Below are 19,881 nucleotides of genomic sequence, written 5' to 3'. Positions count from 1 at the left end.
CTTTATATTCCTTAGGTAAAACAACGCTCATGAGGCTGATTTCATATTTTCTCCTGAATGTAATCATCTTCAGCTGCCCTACCCTATTGTAACATATAAAATTGTTAGTCAGTTCCTCAGAACTTCACCTTTAATAGTGATCACTGTTGAATTTATAGATTGTTATCATACTGCTCTCAAACTCAAGTATGAAAAATACACCTGAGCAGAGGATCACCATCTCTAATGTAACAGAACATCTTTTTCAGAAACCGCACATTAATTCAATTATGAAATCAGGCAGACAGGTCTTCAGAGCTTTATCTTCACTGTGAGTTAAACATGACCTGAATCTGCACTCAATATAATGTTCTTCTGCCATCCATGTTAAACATGACCTGAGTCTGGGTCACTAATGAGGAGAACGTCAAGACCGAATACTAAGCCTTACAGCAATCTGTGATCACCTTATGGCAGCAGCAAACTGTATATGGATGCCAAGCACTCAAGATGCAGTTCATCAAGATGTATTCTGATCGTGGCTCTTGCCCTGTTTATTGCAGGGGATTTGAACCAGATGATCTTTAAAGGTTCCTTTCAACTCAAACGACTATGATTCTATGATTCTAAATTTTAACCTGCTCTTGTATCTTCACTTCAGGTAGACATACTGACATAGACAATGGGAATTGGGAAGATCTCTGTATTTGTTGACTAGAGAGTGGTCTTCCACTTTGCTAATCTTTTTTAGTTCTTGTGCAATTAATATTCCCTGTAGACAAAGTATTAAATTTGATCTTTTAAATTATTTTGTGAAGTTTTCCATAAGGCAATGTCAATTTATTTACATTCATTTGTATGAGGAAATATTGAAGAGGTAACTTTATACCAAGCAAGTTAACTAGCTTTATGTATGCATTAGTTGGTAGATAACGATACAGGTCTAGATCACAGGATCATAGAATCATAGAATGGTTTGGCTTAGAAGGGACCCAAAAGATCATCAAGTTCTAACTGCTCTGCCACAGGCAGGGCCACCAACCTTTTATATATATTTGTATATATATTTGTATATATATTTATATATATATTTGTATAACATTTGCATAACATTTTTAACATTGGAAGATGCAGTAATTCTCCTCTGGTGTGTCTACTGTGATTTCACACTCTCATTGTCTATGACTATTTTGAGTAGTAGCAGTTGTAGTTTGAAAGACATTAACTTACTATGTAATTAAATAATTATTTGAACAACTATTTAACCACTTTATAAGTTCAGGCACTAAAGAAGGAAAAGATTGCTTAAGGAAATTGAAAAATATGAAACTAAGAATGTGATGAAGAAAGGTGATTTTTTTTCAACTGGAAATCAAATAACACTCTCTGACAGCGTGACTTACTAGACTGTACAATAGCATGTCCTATTAAATTGTGGGTGACCAATCATTTGGAACATTTAAAACCAGACTAGACAGCAATAAAAGTGTATGATAAAGAACAGTCTTTCACAGCAAGAGTTTTCCTTCACTAAAAAGACATCTGCTAATGAACCTGTACAGCTTTCCTATGCACTTCATCATTAAAAATGTATGCTTCACTGAATTAGTTGCCATTTTGAAGATGCTACATTTTTAATAGTCAAGTAAAATAAAAAATATTTAATTATTCACCAATCCTAATCCTATTTTTTACTGAAGACTTCTCATATCAGAACACCAATATTCTGTAGTTTCCACTCTGAACCATCCTGAAGAGTTCTATTTTTCCATTTTTCAATTAAGTTAGATATAATTTGCTCCAACTGGATCACAGTTACTATCTGATAAAGACAATGAGAATGAATATCTAATTGTTTTATGGAAAAAATAATAGCTGAAAAAAAATGTCGGAACTCCATACTCCAGAAAATCAGTTATCCAAGAAATTTGAACTTCTCTGTAGTGTGATCTGTGGTTTTGATTAACCTAAATTATATTACAAATCAGATCGTTAGTATGTAAAATGTATGAAAGAATAGTTGCTGAAATAAAAATAAATCTAAGTTTACAGTTATTGGATTAATTCATAATACTGATTAAGATTTTTTTAAAATGCTGATTTTAGTGTACGTGCAAATTTACAAGCAAGTGAAATCATGAGAGCTTTATTTCAAATGCTGATGCTGCTTTGCTAATTTTAAGTTACAAATTTAAATGACATTTTGACAAACCCTCTGCCAAAGGAATAGCAGAAGTTCTGGTCTCTTGGCCTGGCATATCTTCTTTGCTGTGTCATGATGCAATTAGTAACTTCTAACATGCAACTACTTTTTTCTTACGTGTATATTTGCTCCCAAGAGCAATTGGAGATATTCTGCTGTAGGAAATAGTAATGATGAACAATAGGCCTGATGGCACTTAGAATTCATGGAGCTCAGGAGTGACATAAGTCCATGAAACTTTATATGTGGTGTTTTTTTCCTAGTTCTGTCAGCTGACTTCATTACAGAGGTTACCTTTCTTGAAGTCTTCTTATGTATCTTTAGATAGTCATATACTCAACAACGCTGTTACAGAGATTCACAGAATCAGTGAAGATTTACAGTAACATTTCTCAGAATAACGAGAGATGATGCAGAATGATTGAGGTAGAAGACACTGATGAAAACAAAATATTGGATCAGGGACTTCCAGAGAACCTCCATTGGAATAAAGCCATTGAAGCACGTAGCAGCACACATCTACTCTCCACTCAACCTAAAGTGTCAAACCCAACCGACTGAAATAGCTGTGAGGTGGAGAAATTGGACAAACTGTTAAATTTCTGTGCTCTACATACAAGTGATTTCATGCACGAAATCCTGCCATCAGATCAGAAACATGCGGATTCTCAATTGCTGCTTTTCAATGTGGGAAGTGTCAGTTTTGAGTCGAACACTAAAATGACCTGAGCCTACTCAGCTCCAGTGGAAATTGGTAAGACAGGAAAGTAATTACTCTTCTCAAATAGTGGCTCTCTCTGTTTGTTTACATTATTGATGGCTCCCAGTGTTTATTTATGTTGTTTATATGTCATGTTCCTCTTTATGTGTTGTCTGTCTTACTGGTCTTCACAGCTAATACATGCACTGCGTTTCTGCAGTGCTTGGCGCAGGGGGGCCTCCATCAAGACTGGGACCTTTTTGCACCAAAAGATTAGAAAAGAGCAGTGGATATTATCTAACAATCAGTTTTCCACATAAGTATTCCCATTTGGTAAGGTTAGAATTAGAAATCCATTTACCTAACTATAGAGATCTGCCTGCGGGACAATTTTAGGAGTATTAATAATGAACCATACTTCTGGGATTCCATTGATTCTCTCTCTTATTCTCAATAGAAACTCTATAATTTACAGGTGGGTTTTTTTGGTGTTTTTGGTTTTTTGTTTTTTTTTTTGGTTTTTTTTTTTTTTTTAAGAGGATGAGTATGTAGGAAACAAAGAACAGAATGTATCATTCTTCAGAATCATACAGTATCCTTTGGCTAAATTGTACTTTATTTTTCCCTGATTCAAATTAAAAAGGAAACCAGTGGTTTCCGTGATACCTTTACATGTCTTTGAAGATGTTTTGAGTGTAATAAAGATTTTACTAGTAGCCTTACTACTGTTTTTACAAATCCCCAAATCCACCACTGCTCCAGTTTGTTCCACTCAAGCTTTCCAATTGCTTGTTTGCTTGCTTTAAGAAATCTACCTGTCATGCCCACAGAAATAAATGAAAAACCTTTTTGTTCTTGGTTTTCAAAGTTCAGTACGAGATCTTCACACCTTGTTCTTCATTAATTAACTAACATTTACATTACCCGTTTCATCCATTTTTTTGAAGTCTGATTAGTTGTCCTCCACTTTTAGTACAGATAACATCTCTGTAATAAGCTGTGTACATCTTGCAATGTTCTCATATATTTGAAAGAAATTACTTTTTCTATAGCTTTTAAAATTTCTTCCAGTTGAAAAGCTGGTCTGTCCTTCGTTGCCTGCTCAAACAAAATGATTCTGAGAATTCATATTTCTCCACTCTTAAAATAGCCTCATATGTGCCTGTTTACTACACTTTTCTAAATATTTATTTCTTTATATGTGGTTGTAGGGAAAATGTATTCAATAATGTATAAATATAATTTAATTAATATAGAGTTAGGATGTAAACAAAGTTCTCATTAACTGTGTTGGGAAATATGTCATGAAGCTTTCCCTTTACTTTCTATTTTAAAATGTTGGCTTCACAAGTACAAAACATTCATGTGCTTTTCAAAGTTTTCTTAATTCATCTCTATCCAAAATTGGAAAAAAAAAGGCATCATATCTTTGAAAATGTGTGATCAGATCATAGCTACAGAGTAGGGCAAGGATTTGTACCACTTGTGGAAAAAAATTCTAAATATAACTAAAAGAGAGTTGCAAAAAGCTCTCATCATTTTCAACTTCATACTTAATTTCTTCGTCATTACTATTATTTATTAGAAGTATGGTATAATTAATGTATACAATATACATATTAAGCTATCGTGTTATTAATTCATAGCATTTAGCTGTATTAATGCCACTATGGTAAAGGAAGTATTATTGTCAGTTCCACACCAGGATTTACTATGATGCACTGTATGGAAAACTGAAAAAGAAGTAGATTCCCGTTGTGCTCTGTAGGAACGACAACAATTTTCTTATCAATAATGTCATTGGAGAACCATTATAGAAGGTGATTTTATTTTTCTATCAAAAATACCTATATGGATCGGGTTGTTATTAGAGATTAATTATTTATAATTGCAGTCATTACCATTTAATATGAGTATATAATTTTAAAATCTTCATTATAGCTGGAAGACAAAGCACGAGAAAATATGTAATTCATTCATTTCACACAGACTTCTTCAGCAGGGCTGCTTGAGAGATGTGTCTTTGTCCTTTTCTCATCTCACATTTTTGTCATCCTGGCTATTTAGACAGCAAATTCTGTCAGGCTGGAGATGTCTGACACTGTGTACTTACAGAAGGTGCTGAGACCCAAAGATGATTTGTCCCCTAGTACAAATGATAGGATTACATTATTGAATAAATCCAGAGTCTCTGTAATCACATACACCATGCAAATATCCCTTATTCACCAGAGATACTCAAGAAATGTATTATTCAAAAAAAAAAATCCTTTTGCCAAGCTTTACGAATAGGAGAAATCTAATTCCTTTTCTTTGGCTAAGCTGCATGATTGTAAATGTTACAATTACAGATTAATTAGACGATTTATAACAAACTCCATTCCTGGATAAATATGCATAACAGCAGCATGTATTTCTAAAGTTGACTAAACCAGTCACAGAGAGTATAATGCCAAATGTAATGGGATTTTTATTAGCAATTATCCAGCTTTGAATCTGAAGTAGAGAAAGAGCTTGGTCCTTGCTAAAAAAGAAAATGAAGCTGGACATGAAGCTGTTTTGAGAAGCTGGTTTTTTCCTCTTGAGCAGTACTTGTAATAGTTAAATATTAATTAATTAATAGTTAAATATATAAATAGTTAAATATTGATTTCAGAAGGACTGCTATTCTGTGTGTCACGACAGAAAATTACCTGAAAGTACCTTGAAACTCTGCATCATAAATATTAACTGTATTTTATAAAAGGAATCTCATCAAAGGTAAGAAAAATGTTTCCGGCATCTTCCATAGCCATTTCCTTACAAAATTCTTGAGCTCTGAATGGCCATCTACTTTTCTAGATTGTGGAATATTACCAGCTCTTATTCTAAGCACATCTGAAAGTTGTGTTTCAAGCTTTATCCAACTCTTTGTGGTTCAGGTGGGATTAACTTCTGTACCAGGAATGCTTGCTGTTGCTAACTGCTCTGATTTGACCAATATTCTTGACAGAAAAGGTTCCATTATTGTCTGAGAACAAAAGTTGGATAACCTTTTCCATCTGAGCTCAGGAAACAGAGTCCTTGCAAAAGAAAATGAGATGAGGCATCAGTAATGTTATTATACCAAGCACGTACTTAGCACGAAAATAGATATTGTAAGTCAAACAGAGAGTTTCATCAGATTCATTACCAATCCTGTTTTTGCTGATTGCTCTTTAACAATCTCTACCCACAGCCCTATTATCTCAATGAAACAGTGCACTCTTGTTTGCAAAGCAAGTTCTCTAAATAGTAATAGCTGCAAGAAATACTGCAGTGAAAGCTGGATCTATAAAGCCATTAATTGAGCTACCTTTGGGGCACAACAAATGGTGTTTCAGTTTGAACTTGCCAAGGTCTTTCCCTGGGTTGACCTAAACATACAATATAAGTATTCAGTAAGTAAGAAAAAGTATTTACCTGCATGGAAATACTGCATCTAATCTACTCTGGAGTGAATATTATTATTGGCAACTAAAGTATGTGTGAACTTTTTGTTCAGAAAATGTGGAATACTCAGGAAGCTGAACTGAATTCTGAGACAGGAAATACTTAAATTTGAGATGAGTGTGTGTTAAAACAAATGATTTTACTGTTTCAGCCATCCGAAAATGTGGATGTGCTTTTCTTTCCAGTATTCGATTTTTTCCCAAAATTGGAATACATGCTTTTTTTTTTTTTTTTTTTTTTACATCTCTTAACTGATAGATAGACCACAAGTTTATTTTCCTTTACTTAGAAGAGTGTGAGAGTAACAGACTGAGAAGGTGCAGAAGCTGTGATGATATGATACAATTAGAGTAGTGGTTATTCCAATATAGTGAGTACATGTATATCAGTTTGTATGTTGGAAGGAAAATGCAGGTTAAAGTTACTGATTGAATTTAGATGTCTAGAAACACAATAAACTGAATGAATGAAAGTTCCTTATCCCTCATCTCATTTCTAAAGGCTGCGTGCCTACAATAGGAGATTTCTATATTATTACATTGGCTTGGAAAATAAATCCTGAATGTACATTTGATTCTCTTCTGAATCTTTAAGCAATAGTCTGAATGATTCTCAGCTGAGCAAGTCATTATGAGTGCAAGAGCCCTGGAGTTACAGTTGCTTGTTTCTACTTTTGATACTCCCAAAGTTACATGCATCTCTTTACATGCGACTTTCTTGGTCATAGAATCATAAAATGCTTTGGGTTGGAAGGAACCTTAAAGATCCAACCCCCAGCAATATGCAGAGACATCTACTAGATCAGGTTATCCAAAGCCTGACTTTGACCACCTCCAGAGATGGAACATCCACAGCTTCTCCAGGCAGCCTGTTCCAGTGTCTCACCATCCTCATAGTGAAGAATTCCTTCCTGATGTCTAATATGAATTTACGCTCCTTTAGTTTAAAACCATTACCTTTCTACTGGTACTACACTCCTTGATAGAGTCTCTCCCCATACTTCCTCTAGCCCCCTTCAGTATCGAAAGCTGGGTATAAATGTCACCCCAAAGACTTCTCTAAGCTAAACAAATCCAAGTTTCTCTGCCTTTCTTCATAGGAGAAGTGCTGCAGTCCTCTTGATCATCTTTGTGACCCTCCTCTGGACACACTCTAACACATCGATTTCTTTATTATCCTTCAGGCCCCAGATGTGGATGCAGTCCTGCAGGTGGGTCTTCACAAAACCAGAGCAGATATGGGAGAATATGAGACTCGCCTTGCTAGTCGTGCTTCTTCTGATGCAGCTCTGACTTTCTAGACTGCAAGGGCACAATGCTGCTTCATGTCAAGCTTTTGCTCCACCAGTACCTCCAAGCCCTTCTCCACTGGACTGCTCTTTATCCACTCATCTTCCAGCCTGTATTCATGTATTAGGATTGCCCTGACCCATATACCCTTGCACATTGGGCTACGTGAGGTTCACATAGGCGTTGAACCTCTTGAACCTGTCAAGTTCCCTCTGATTGGCATCCTCCCCCTCCAGTATGCTGAGTACTTGCTACACAGCTTGGTATTATTTGCAGATTTGCTTTCACTCAATTCCACTCAATGTGGAAAATGGGTGCACTCAATTCTACAGTCCATGTCACTAAGGAAGATGCAAATAGGGTTGGTCCCAACACCAACTCATGGGGAACACCACACATAATTGATCTCTCCCTGGACATCAAGCTATTGACCACAGACCTTTGAGTGCAACCGTCCTGCAATTCCTTACTCATCAAGTTATACATCTGCCAAATGCATGTCTCATCATTTTAGAGATAAGGATGTCATGTGGGACAGCATCAAATACTTTGCACAACTCCAAGTAGAGGACATCAGTTACTCTTTCCTTACCCACCAGTGACCATCAGCTAGAGCAACAGGTTCTACCATGACAGCAACTCAGAGAAGGTGACATGCTTTGAGAAGACAGTCCTTTTTGTGCCAGCCATACCAATCCAGCCAAATTTACCTTGTTAAGTCATTTCTGCACTTTTGTAAAGGCATACATCTGTTGGCAAAAGAGGGACATACCACCAGGCCCATCAGGAGTGTTTTGGATCTTTTTGGTCTTGAGGGACTCAGTCCTTTACTATCCTTTGGAAGAAATGGAAGGACTTTTTCACATCTTGTGGACATACTGGACATCTCTATTGGACTTGTGGAGCACACAACTGCTTCCCTATGATTTCAGATGAAAAATATTTCACATTGGTCATGTTCCAGAGTCTAAGAGAATGACAGTCCATCCAAGATGGTCTTCCCATGCAAATGCTCCATAGTGTAATGGCCTTAGCTAAGATGTTAGTAGTGGTCGCTTCTTATTTTAGACAGCTTGGAGTACCTCTATGGAGGTAATTGATTGAAGAGCAGTCAAATATCCTAGACCAAGATTCTGAATCAAAGAGACTTTTGGTCTCTTTGGAGCTATTATGGGGCTTGAATACTCTCAGAGCTTGCATTTATTATAGAATCACTTGTCTCTCTTTCTACAAGTCTTTATGTACTCAGGAGCATTTCCAAGCAATAAAAAAGTTTTCTACTGCACTGGAAGGCATCCTGTTACTTCAGTTAGTATCTTCCAGTTTTGAAATGAATAACTGATTCCACCATTGCAAACATTAATGCTGAACTGCATCTTTACTGTATAAGGTTTTAGTAGCTGCTAGCAGTTCCCATGTCAGTAAGCTTGCAGCAGCTGCAAAATCTGCTCAGTGTCTACAGAGAGATACCATTTTATTCTCCTATATAGCTTAGTACGTGCTTTTCTGAGAGCTTTGGGTAAATAAACAACATAGGAGTCTCAGGATGATATGCACAGTGGTGTATTAGAGATCAGGACTGGCACATTCAGGTATTGACAGTCACCACCATCAGGATAACAGAAGTCCAGGCTTGCCATACATCTGCTGTGTTTAATGAAACATTCTCTTTTTTTCTCTCTCATATGATATAACTGCATTAAAGTCTGCATCTAACTTACCTTTGGACTCTTTCCTCAGGTCAATAGAAATATTTTCATTCAAGGACTTGAATAAGAACATGATCAAATCTTTGAAATCAAAACCAGCAACATTATTTATCACCAAGGAAGTCTCAATACTCAGTAAATAATAACTGACTTATCTTAAGTCGTCACGTGAGAAGCAGAATGGTTGTTGAAATAACATGATGTGTTGCTATTATATTCTTTCTTTTTATGGAACTAATCATTGGATATCAGTGCATTAGGGTGGCTGTTTATCCTAAATCCCTCTCTTGTCCTTCCGTGTAACTCCAATTTGTTTGTTATCAGTGGGGAATAATAGAATTTTCCCATGGTCAATTGATGAGAATGGGTGATGAGGCTCTTACTCAAATATTTCGGAACATGAGTATTGTGACAATGGTTCAGTAGAATATTGGTGAAAAAGAGACATACTTGAGGACTTACATGAAGTACCTAAACAAAGTAATCCTGAGTGATGTGACTGAATGAAAAAAAAAAAAAGAGCTTGAATGTAAGTTAAAATGTTATATTTTGCCACGTGGTATATAATTTTTAATGTCAAATGCATTATTTTGCCAATATAGCATTTTTAGAATAATAATTACAGCAAAATTTAAAGCCATTAGAAAATGTTTGCTGTTTTTGAAGAAATTTGTTACTCAGTGTGGTGAGGCACAGGCATAGGCTGCCTAGAGAAGCTGTGGCTGCCCCATCCCTGGGCAGCCAGGCTTGATGGGTTCCTGGACAGTCTGACCTAGTGGTTGGCAGTCCTTCCCACTGCAGTGGTTTGGAATTAGATGATCTTTGTGGTCCCTTCCAACTCAAGCCATTCTATCATACTATGATTCTGTGTTAATATTACATATTTAGTTCTTTATATTCCAGGAAAAATAAGCAACGGTGTTTAAACCTTATGAAGTTTATTGTAATCTCCTTTCACCTAATGTGAAAAGGCGTGAGATGAGAGCAGATAATCAGATCCTACCTTTAGTTCATTAAATTAAAGGCTTTTGTTAATGTTATTTCTTTTAAAAATTCTAATATGTTCTTATCACATTTTTCAAAATTGTTTGTCTTAATACCTCTGTGTTTTATAGTGTTGAAATTATCTTTGTTCTGCATTGCAAGTTGGAAAAACATATCCCTATATCACTCAGTGGTGCCTAGGAATTGATTACAAAAGCCATAGGTGGCTCATCATAGATATTATTTCAGTTTTGTCTCATGAGATCTGTTAGTTTATACTAGCTACTCTTTAAAAGCTTTGCAATGGCTAGAATTTAGAAATTGAATCTAGTGCCATTGAGAAAAGTCAGTACATCGTGTATTTCAAAGCAGTAAAATACTTGCAACTAAATAACAGATTCCATAAATAGCTATTTTAAAAGCCTCTTTCTTTAAATAAATCCATGCTGAATAGGAATCTCAATTGTATTCTTCTGTGGAATGTACTAACACAAACATTTCATACCTTACAAAGTTTGAGCCATGCTTGTTTCTGTTCATCTCTCTTCAAGCCTATAAAGGAATAAATACAAAATATTTTTCACCAAATGATGGTTAGTTATGTTACTTAACGTTTTGCATATGAAATAATTAATTTCATCAGTGAGAACATGCAAAACTAGAAAATAACCACAGTCTTCTAAAGCCTTTTTTTGTGATGAAAAACAGTATTTTTTAATTAATTATCTAATAGGTCACTGATATATCATAAGTGGCCTATCATATATTGCCTTATCTCTCCTTACATGGAGAGAAAAGTATTTGGAATGGATAAAATAAAATAAAATATTTGGAATAGAAAAGTGTTTTGGAATGGAAATTGTTTTGGGATTTTTTGTTTTAATCTAGCTCTCCCACCAACTTCTTGTGTATTTAGGCCATTTGTACTTGGAATAATTTCATGTGTGGCTGAGTTGTAAAGGCTGAAGTACTTTTTGTCAACATTTTTCCCAGTTTTTGTATTGGTGGGGCAGGGGGCAAATCCTTTATAAATTAGCTAAATACCTTGGGATATCTGGAAGTCTTCATTTTTCATGTTATCAATTCTGTGGTAATGGTGAAGAAAAGAGAAAAGTTTTGAATTGGTTGAAAAGGGCAGAAAGTGGAACTGGGCTAAAATTGAGAGGGAGGGATTAGGTGAGAAAGAGGAAGGTACAAGAACTCGCAAACAACAGGAAGAAATGTAATAGTTTGAGAGGTGGAGCCTTAGCCTACAGTCAGAGGAGAAGAAACAGATCCGAGAAAGAAAAATGAGTTTAAAAAAAACAGTCGTTATTGAAAACAGTTGCAAATAAAAATCTCCCTTTGTCTTTTCAATAGGCTTAAAAGTATTGCATCCTGTGTGAAGTATACCACTGATAGATGATGAGTTATGACTGACCATACGATTTGGTTTTGAGCTTTTTTGTGTAAAACTTCATTGTTCACAATATGTTTAGAAGGACGATACAAAAGATATTTCAGCTCAGGCAGTACAAGAGCACTTCCTTTTGAGATTATGACTGTAATATTGTATTTTTCCTTAAAAATATCTACTTCACTGTTTCTTGAAAGCTAGAATTCATTAAAGAAAAATGCACCAGGAATAAATGAGAAATTCTCACCTTTTTAAATGAGTTGTATTTTTACCTATAGGTTTGAGGCAGGGAGCTCTGGAAATGTTCAGTTTATGAAAAGAAAAGAAATAAATAAATAGAGCAACAATATTAAAATGCATATAATTGTTCCTTCTACTCCTCAGACAGGAATGGGACATCTACGTGTTACAAAAGAAGGCCTTCGTCTGGAAGGGGAATCTGAATTCTTATTCCCACTTTATGCCAAAGAAATCCATTCTCGAGTGGTAAGCAAATAATTGTTCTATATAGTGCTGGAATAAAATTAATGCAGTAATGAACAGTTGGATTTATGCTAAGTCTAGGTACCTGTCAAGGAAAAAATAATGTCTAAAAATATATATATATACATTTTATGAAATACATACTATATACACACATTTTTCCGTGCTTGTAAGAGTCTTTTAGAAATATATGAACATTGTATTGAATGTACGATACAAGAATACGATAAATATTTTACAAGCATGATCATTGGGTTACTGTTCTGACATTGCTGCAAATTTTACTTTGTAGGTACATGCTTAAAAAGTGGTCAGTAATGAATTAGGAAGGTCAATGCACACAAGTGATGCTAAAATTTTAGAAGTGCATAGAAAGTTTATTGTTTTTATTGAGACTATTTTTCACACATGCTACCCCATGAAACTGCATGTTTTGTTTACTCATTCATTAAAAGCTCATAAAACTCTTCAAATATCTATAAAATCAGAAGATCTCGTAGGAAAAACTATTATTTCTCTACTAAACTCAATTTTTGCCAATTCTTGCACAGCAGTATTAGAAGTATGACACTTCAAATAAGTACATTTATAAAATTTACATGACTAAACTGAAAGATTTCATTTTGTTTACATAGACTGAAAAATGTATTGTTATTGGGGGAAAATATGAATAGCATACTTGGTCGAAGAAGGCATTTATTAAGCAGATTGACTTTAAAACACTGAGTGTGGTATGGCAGATTTCAATTGGAGTAATTAATTTTGATTAAGAAGAAAGAACCTGAATTAATTTTGAGTTATTTACATGAATACTGAAACTTACACAGGTATATTGGTATTCTGAGAGAGCAATATTGGTTTCTTGACAACAAAAAGAAATACTTTTTTGGAAATATCTTCTGTCATCCAAACTCACCAAACAGTTATGAGCAATATAATCAACCAGTGGGATATTTCACAGAATAAAGTCTTCCTCAATGAGATTAAAAGCCAAATTTGACTCTTTTATTCCATCAGACACATAACCATCCTCATCAGGTCATTGAAAGAAATAGTATGAGTCTCATTCAGGTATGAGACTTCTGAAACTAAGGGGAAAGCATTGGAATCACTACAGCAAGAGAAAAATTAAATAAATTTATCAGATAACATGGTTAATGCTGAATTTAGAATGAGTTGGTTGAAATGCTCCATGACTGAAATTCCAGCGATACCAATGTACTTTATGTTTGTTTAGCCTTCTTTTTTCTCTCTTTCTGCAATAAATATTTCCAGTAGGAAGAACAGTTCATTTAGACATAGAGATCCTATTACTAAATCTGTATTTTCACTTTGTTTCTTATATTGTGTTCTCTTCTGTCTCAGAAGCAGTGGGAACACTGCTTATGTGCTTACATGAATTTCCCCGGAGGTTGTTTATCCAATAAGACACATAACTTTTTAAAACCAACATAGCTGGTACTTCATTTCCTCTGCCCAGAAAAATAGTTGTGCAATGTTCAGATGTCCTTTGTGCTCTTTTAATATTCCTTCCATCTTTTAGTAGATTTAGTAAAATATAGAAAGCAAGAGGTGTGGCAGCATCTAGTATATGCTTAGCTGTCTAATGACCCATTGTGATCATTAGTAGCATGTATTAATTATAGCCTGGAGGCTACTGGATGTCTCTGCCCCCTATGAACTGATCGTTCATCAGGATTTTGTTTGTTTGCTTGCTTGTTAGCTTGCTTCCTTGTTTTTAAAACATTTAAACTCGATTGAGCATAAGCCTCCAGAGAGGCTTAATTGCCTGTAGCTTGCTCTCCTGAATGTCACTCTATATATTTATTATCATAAAGTTGCTTATTTGTTATGGCTTCTTTTACTAAGTTCATCTGTTAGAGAATTGGGCTATCATAGCAGCTTTCTCTCTTGCCTTAAGTGTTTTCTCTTTGCAGTTTTCTAACAGCTTTTCTCACCTAATGAGGCCTCCAAAGTGCTAAGAAAATATGTTGCAGAAAATCAACTTGCTATGCATCATCTCTGGAGCCTATTACAACTTTATGCCTTCATTACGGCAACACAGAGTTGTGGGCAATACCATTTCATTTTAGCTTATACATATTCATAGCAGGATGAAAGATATGCATTTAGAAATATGTTACTAAATTTTAATTAGTCAACAACATGTGGAAGTAGCAGGTCTACAGTATACTTTATTCATACTTAAAATCAATATCACAAATGAGTAATTCATTTTTTAAATGAACAGCAGTCGGGTAAGTTTAACAGAGATGACCAACTCTGTGGGTGATTTAGCATCAGTACTTAAACGTAGTATATTTACCTGATCTTTGTTGACTGATATAACTCATGAACTAACAATAATGATTTATAACTGCTATCTGATACAATTTATAAAGCACATTTCATTTATCCTGCTCATTTAGTAATTTCTTTTGAGATAGCCTATCTTCCTACATCCATTTTAATAAAAATATCTAAGTTGCACTCCAAATCATGCATTGCTTTTACCAGTGTTACTGGGTAAGTTTTTATAGCAAAATACTTCACATAAAATGTGTACAAAATTATCAGGTTAACTCATGCTCTAGGCAGTAGATTACAACAGGAACATGACTTGGGAGTGATATTCAAGGATTCACCTTTCAAGATGCCGGCTTGAGTCAGAACTGCCAGACACCGTACATGTGAAAGAGGCTGTTGGACTTCATGATCTTAGAGGTCTCTTCCAACCTAGATGCTCTATGGTTTACGATATTCCAGCAGTTAGAAACTCACCTGTTCATTTGGGAATGAGGACCCCCTTTGAAGTCACAAACAGGCAGCTTGCTAATACCCTCTTTGTCCCTAATGTTCACGATGTTACAGGAAGTCTCAATCGTGTATGGAAAAGTAGTAAATTTAATACTCAAACAATTTTTTTTCCAAAAAATAATATGTTATCATTCATGTTCATCAGCCCAGTATTGTAGTTTTTGGCCACTGGAAACATTCTCTGTAATTGCTTTCTTATTTTAAATCTGATATCATTAAAATAATCAAAAATATTTGTCCAAATTATTTGATAACATTTGTGGATAGTTTTGTAACTGCAAAGCACTTTCAATGATGGTTGTAATATGAATATGAGACTATGTATTTTGAGAATTGCTTTCTTTTTCTAAGCATTCTGCTGAATCTACAGTTTTTTCTCCATGCTTTAGGACTCATCGCTGCTTCTCCAGTCTACTCACAATGTGACTGTGAATGCTCGCAATTCCAATGGAGAAGTCACAGGCAGATTAAACGTGGGTAAGTCTTATCATTACTTTTAGAAATATTTTAATAAATACTTCTAAGGATCTTGGACAATACAAAAAGTTAAACATGACTCTTTTTTTTTTTAAATTATTGTTTGGCTATATTTGAATAATCTGATTACCACTTAATAAATAACAACAGTGACTTCATGACCAAAACTTTACATATCACATGGTCAAAATTTCAGTGATATGGAACATATGCAGGTGATTTGTCTGCTCCATTCTGCTTGTGGATTCACATCATGGGACTGGCTATTCTCCTGTGCTGAGATACGGCTCCCAACCTGCCTGATGAGAAGTTCTCAGGGTGCCCTTTGGGAAGGGCTGACTGCAGAGCAGATCTTTTAACACCACACTAATTTGTCCAACTTCATCCCTGCCCAGTTTGCAAAACTTGCTGTTAAAATCTTGTCATACAGTAACCCAAAAGCCTGATGAATTTTTTGACAGGCTGTGTCCAACCTGCATGACCTGTAACTTCTGGTAGAAATGTTGTGCTGTAAATACGTGTGTGGATATTATGACCTGAGTGTAGGCACTTGGGAAATGTGTGACCCCATCATTAGTAGGTTCTTTTCCATAAAAGTGAAAAAAGCTGCTCTGATTTCTGCCAGACTAAGTTCTGTTACCATATTTTAATATACTCACAATGCACTTAGGGAATGATGCCCCTATGGAGATAATGCTCCTCCATATTTCAATCCAAAAACATGACTTACCACTGGTAGGAAGAAGATCCATCACTTCTCATGGAGATATTTCTGCATAAAGAATTAAGAAGCAATGCAGGGAAAAAAATACAGGCACTGATAAGTACTATAATTGAGGTCCTTATGTGAGCAGTCTGAAATAGTCACCTGTAGTGTATAATTCTAATTAGCAAAGAGAGCTGCAATGCTGAATGTAGCATACAGGATGTATTTTACTGAAAAGAAAGGTGTTTTTATTATTGTGCTGGACACTGAGTATGAATCATACCTTTAGAAAACAAAGCTTTGCAAAGAAAACAACTAATTTCAGACCTTTCTGTTTTCATTTCCTCTTTCTCCCTTCTAAGTCACCACATAAGCTTCTTCTGAGAGCATTAAAAAAGTGCACGATGGAAAAAACATGGATATGTGCTTTCTTAAATACCTGAAGAATTAAAACTAGATGCTCAGTAGATATCCAGAGATACCTTAATCAAAGAAGGCTTACAAGCTGAATACCCAATAGGCTGGGAAGAGTCAATATGTTCATACTGGGATTGTGGTATTTAGAGGGGCGTCTTCTGCTGAACAGAAGCAGTCTTGGCCAGAGTGACTTATTTTATAGCAAGTACCATTTCTATTTAGTATTTTCTTTCTTCACTGATAGTTTAATTCTCTTTTTCTGCTTTGTATTACTTGATCCTTCTGTCCACATTCTCAGTAATGTACAAGTCATTTTGTTTTCACTTATGATATTCTGCCTCTTAACCTGTTCCCAAGGGAATGCCCAATAGTTGGTGCTGTCCAGACATGCTGTATTTGGCTTAGACAACAAGTAGGAAAAAGTAGAGTTTAAGCTACAATACATACATTTCAAATATCTTAAAGGAAGTCTGACTATTAAAGCATCTCAGGTTCAACAGTGAAGCAGGGAACTTCTGACATCACTTTGGCCTGCTCTTTTGAGAGCTGCTACAGTATATATTTAGGTTGGAGAGTACAATAACAAACTGAAACAGAGAAAATCAAAATGTACCTAAAGAAAGTGCTGAAAATGTATTTACATATTACTTCAAATTCATTCATGTCAAAGTTATCTCTTTTTTACTAGCAATTCTATTCATCAAATTCATTAATAACTGGTCTTAAGTAATTATAACTGGGGTAATTGGTACCATTGTAAATACTGACATCAAATATTACTACTGTTAAATAATAATAATTTTAGACTGGTAGAAAAGTGTTGGATGGCCAATAAAAAGTTAATACTGTAAAGAAATCTCAGTATCTAAAGATGTGGTCAAGCAGCAGTGACTTGTGCAAGCAACAGTCTACCAGAGTAAATGACCATCTACAAATAGCTTGATATTTTGAGCTGTTCTTCATAGCCAGTCAAAATGTCTGTATATAAGTTGATGTTCCCTTATAAGAATTCTGAAAAATAGTTGTGCAGCTAATTCAATTCATATGCACAAGCCTTTGCTAAAGAATCAATGCCTTTACCAATTGCCTGCATACTGAAATTGCCTCTTAATACTCCTTTCATCTTGTCAGAATGAACAGTTACCACAGAGAAGCAGTTTTATACATAAGTTTGAGAACATTCCAAAGATGACAATATAATCTAATATCACTTATAAAATCATAACAAAAATACCTTTTAACTTACAGAAGATTGTGATTCAGATGATCTACTCAGTATTCTAAAGACTTATTAAATGTGATTTTAATAGTGTCTTCAGTAGAAGTCGCAAGAGCGATGTGAAACTAATCTTGAAGAGTTTCTATGGAATTCTTCACATGGAAATAATAGACATGTATTATCCTAGAATGAACAAGGTTTCTGTCATGAATCACTTCAAATGTGAGCAGCTTTTATCCTTAGAGCACTTGTTTGAAAACTTTTACATTCTCCTAAATTTACCTGCATGGCATACCTCTAGCAGAAATTATTTGGACATTGTGACTCTTTATAAATGCTGCATACTTTGCTATGTTTTGGACTTTGTTCCATAATTACACTGCTTTCAGAAGCCTCAGTGAATGCAAATACTTTCAACAGCCTGTCAGAAAAACAAACAAACAAAAAAAACAAACAAATAAATAGCAACTAAATACTGAGTTCCTTCATACAGAAAAACTGTCACCTGCTGACATTCATCAAAGCTTGTTGAACGGTTATGGAGACCAAGCAGTGGATGTGAGCCCAGTTACATGGTGGACAGCTTTGGCAAAAGTGGGTTACCTCCACTGGTGCAGATTTTTTGGAATGCATGGAGGCTTTTGTTCATCACTGATGAAAATGCACAGCTAATGGTGGTAATTGTGTTGAAAACTAGTGTTTTGTAGCTGAGAATCTGCTCTATCAAATAGTGCACCAAGAAACAGTGATGTCAGTATCTTCAGGCCATGAGTTCAGTTTAAATTATTAAAACTAGAGGGAATTGATTTAGATAACTATGTGATGAAGCTGTTACACACTTTAAAACATGAAATCAGCACCACTGTGAAAGCATGTGAATATGGTAAAATTCAGAATGGTTTATACAGTCTGAAAACAGAATTACAGTCAGAATTCTGCCTACAGAGTCTTTTCAGGTACATCACATCAATCTTAGCCATTCCACCCTCTTCTTTCAGGCAGGAACAACATTCTGAGGAAGCAGATGTTTGTCAGTACCTAAGATATGTTTTCATTGGTGTTAATTGCCATCTGTAAACTGCTACTCCCCAATGTCAAATCATTACTGTTTTTCTTATAAGCGTTTTGATATTTCATTCTCAAGCAATGGTATTTTTCTTCATTAGAGACATAATAGGAAGAAAACACTGTTAATGAAGCATGATGTGTGGAAGAGGAATTTGATGGTGTTTTTATAGGGAAAACCCTGAAGCCAGTTTTATAAACTTGACTTAATTAATAGCATTGTAAAATCATTTAGCTTTTCCTTCTTTACTTTTCCCAGAAGGCTTTCATTAAAAACTTAATTTTTGTCCAAGTAAGTTCTTTCTTATCTTTAAGATAAAAGCCAGAAAATATTTCTTGAAGATCTTTGTACTGCAGCAAGATTATTATTTGCACAACTTTAATTGCTGTCCAGCTGGGTTATAAGAAGGAAAGATACAACGTAGGAGTAATTAATAGAAAGATAAATTGCAAACTTCACTGAAGTATTTTTGAGGTGATTAAGTCTTCCTATGATCAAGAGCTTACATTATTTGTTCCAAGAGGATGAAAGTAGGGACTTTTACCTCCAGGGTATAATGCTTTTAGCTGCCAATGAATCTGATCATATAAAGGCATACATTCTAGCTTTATATAAAAGGAAAGCTTAGTTGACTCAGATCAGGCAAAATTTAGAGAATAGCAGGTGGCTGCTTATTTTTTTCCTAATTTCCTGTTTTAATTTGTGACAGATGTGTCTCTGTTCTATATTAAATGCATACACTCTTAAACTTTTGTGAGACCACTGTGTATTTAAATGGTTATAATTTTGGAAAATGTTAGAAGAAATCATGGAAAATACTAAGTGGTAATCAGTGTGCATTTAAGTTAAAGCTAGCTAACTATTTCTCCACAAAAGCTTACTTATATAAATAGTGATTTAGTCATTACAACCAGTTTAATATATAGGCTTCAGTGATATTCCCTTCTGGAAAAAGGTTACCATTC

At 34.9% G+C, this 19,881-nt stretch overlaps 1 protein-coding gene across 8 annotated transcripts in view; it reads left to right on the top strand.

Annotated features, from left to right (window-relative positions):
* SGCG (sarcoglycan gamma) overlaps positions 1-19,881 on the top strand; it is a 119,540-nt gene that overhangs the window by 65,493 nt on the left and 34,166 nt on the right. For all 8 annotated transcript variants that reach the window (XM_042839276.1, XM_042839273.1, XM_042839278.1 and 5 more), the window contains 2 exons: positions 12,116-12,217; positions 15,421-15,508. In XM_042839276.1, the coding sequence (XP_042695210.1) occupies positions 12,116-12,217; positions 15,421-15,508 (190 nt within the window). The remainder of the gene's footprint in view (positions 1-12,115; positions 12,218-15,420; positions 15,509-19,881) is intronic.

Source organism: Centrocercus urophasianus, unplaced genomic scaffold, assembly GCF_019232065.1.
Source record: "Centrocercus urophasianus isolate 14NV4802_14NV808 unplaced genomic scaffold, USGS_Curo_1.0 seq_9, whole genome shotgun sequence".
NCBI classification, from domain to species: domain Eukaryota; kingdom Metazoa; phylum Chordata; class Aves; order Galliformes; family Phasianidae; genus Centrocercus; species Centrocercus urophasianus.
The sequence above is the reverse complement of the archived record's forward strand: the minus strand, read 5'-3'. Positions and strand labels throughout refer to the sequence as shown.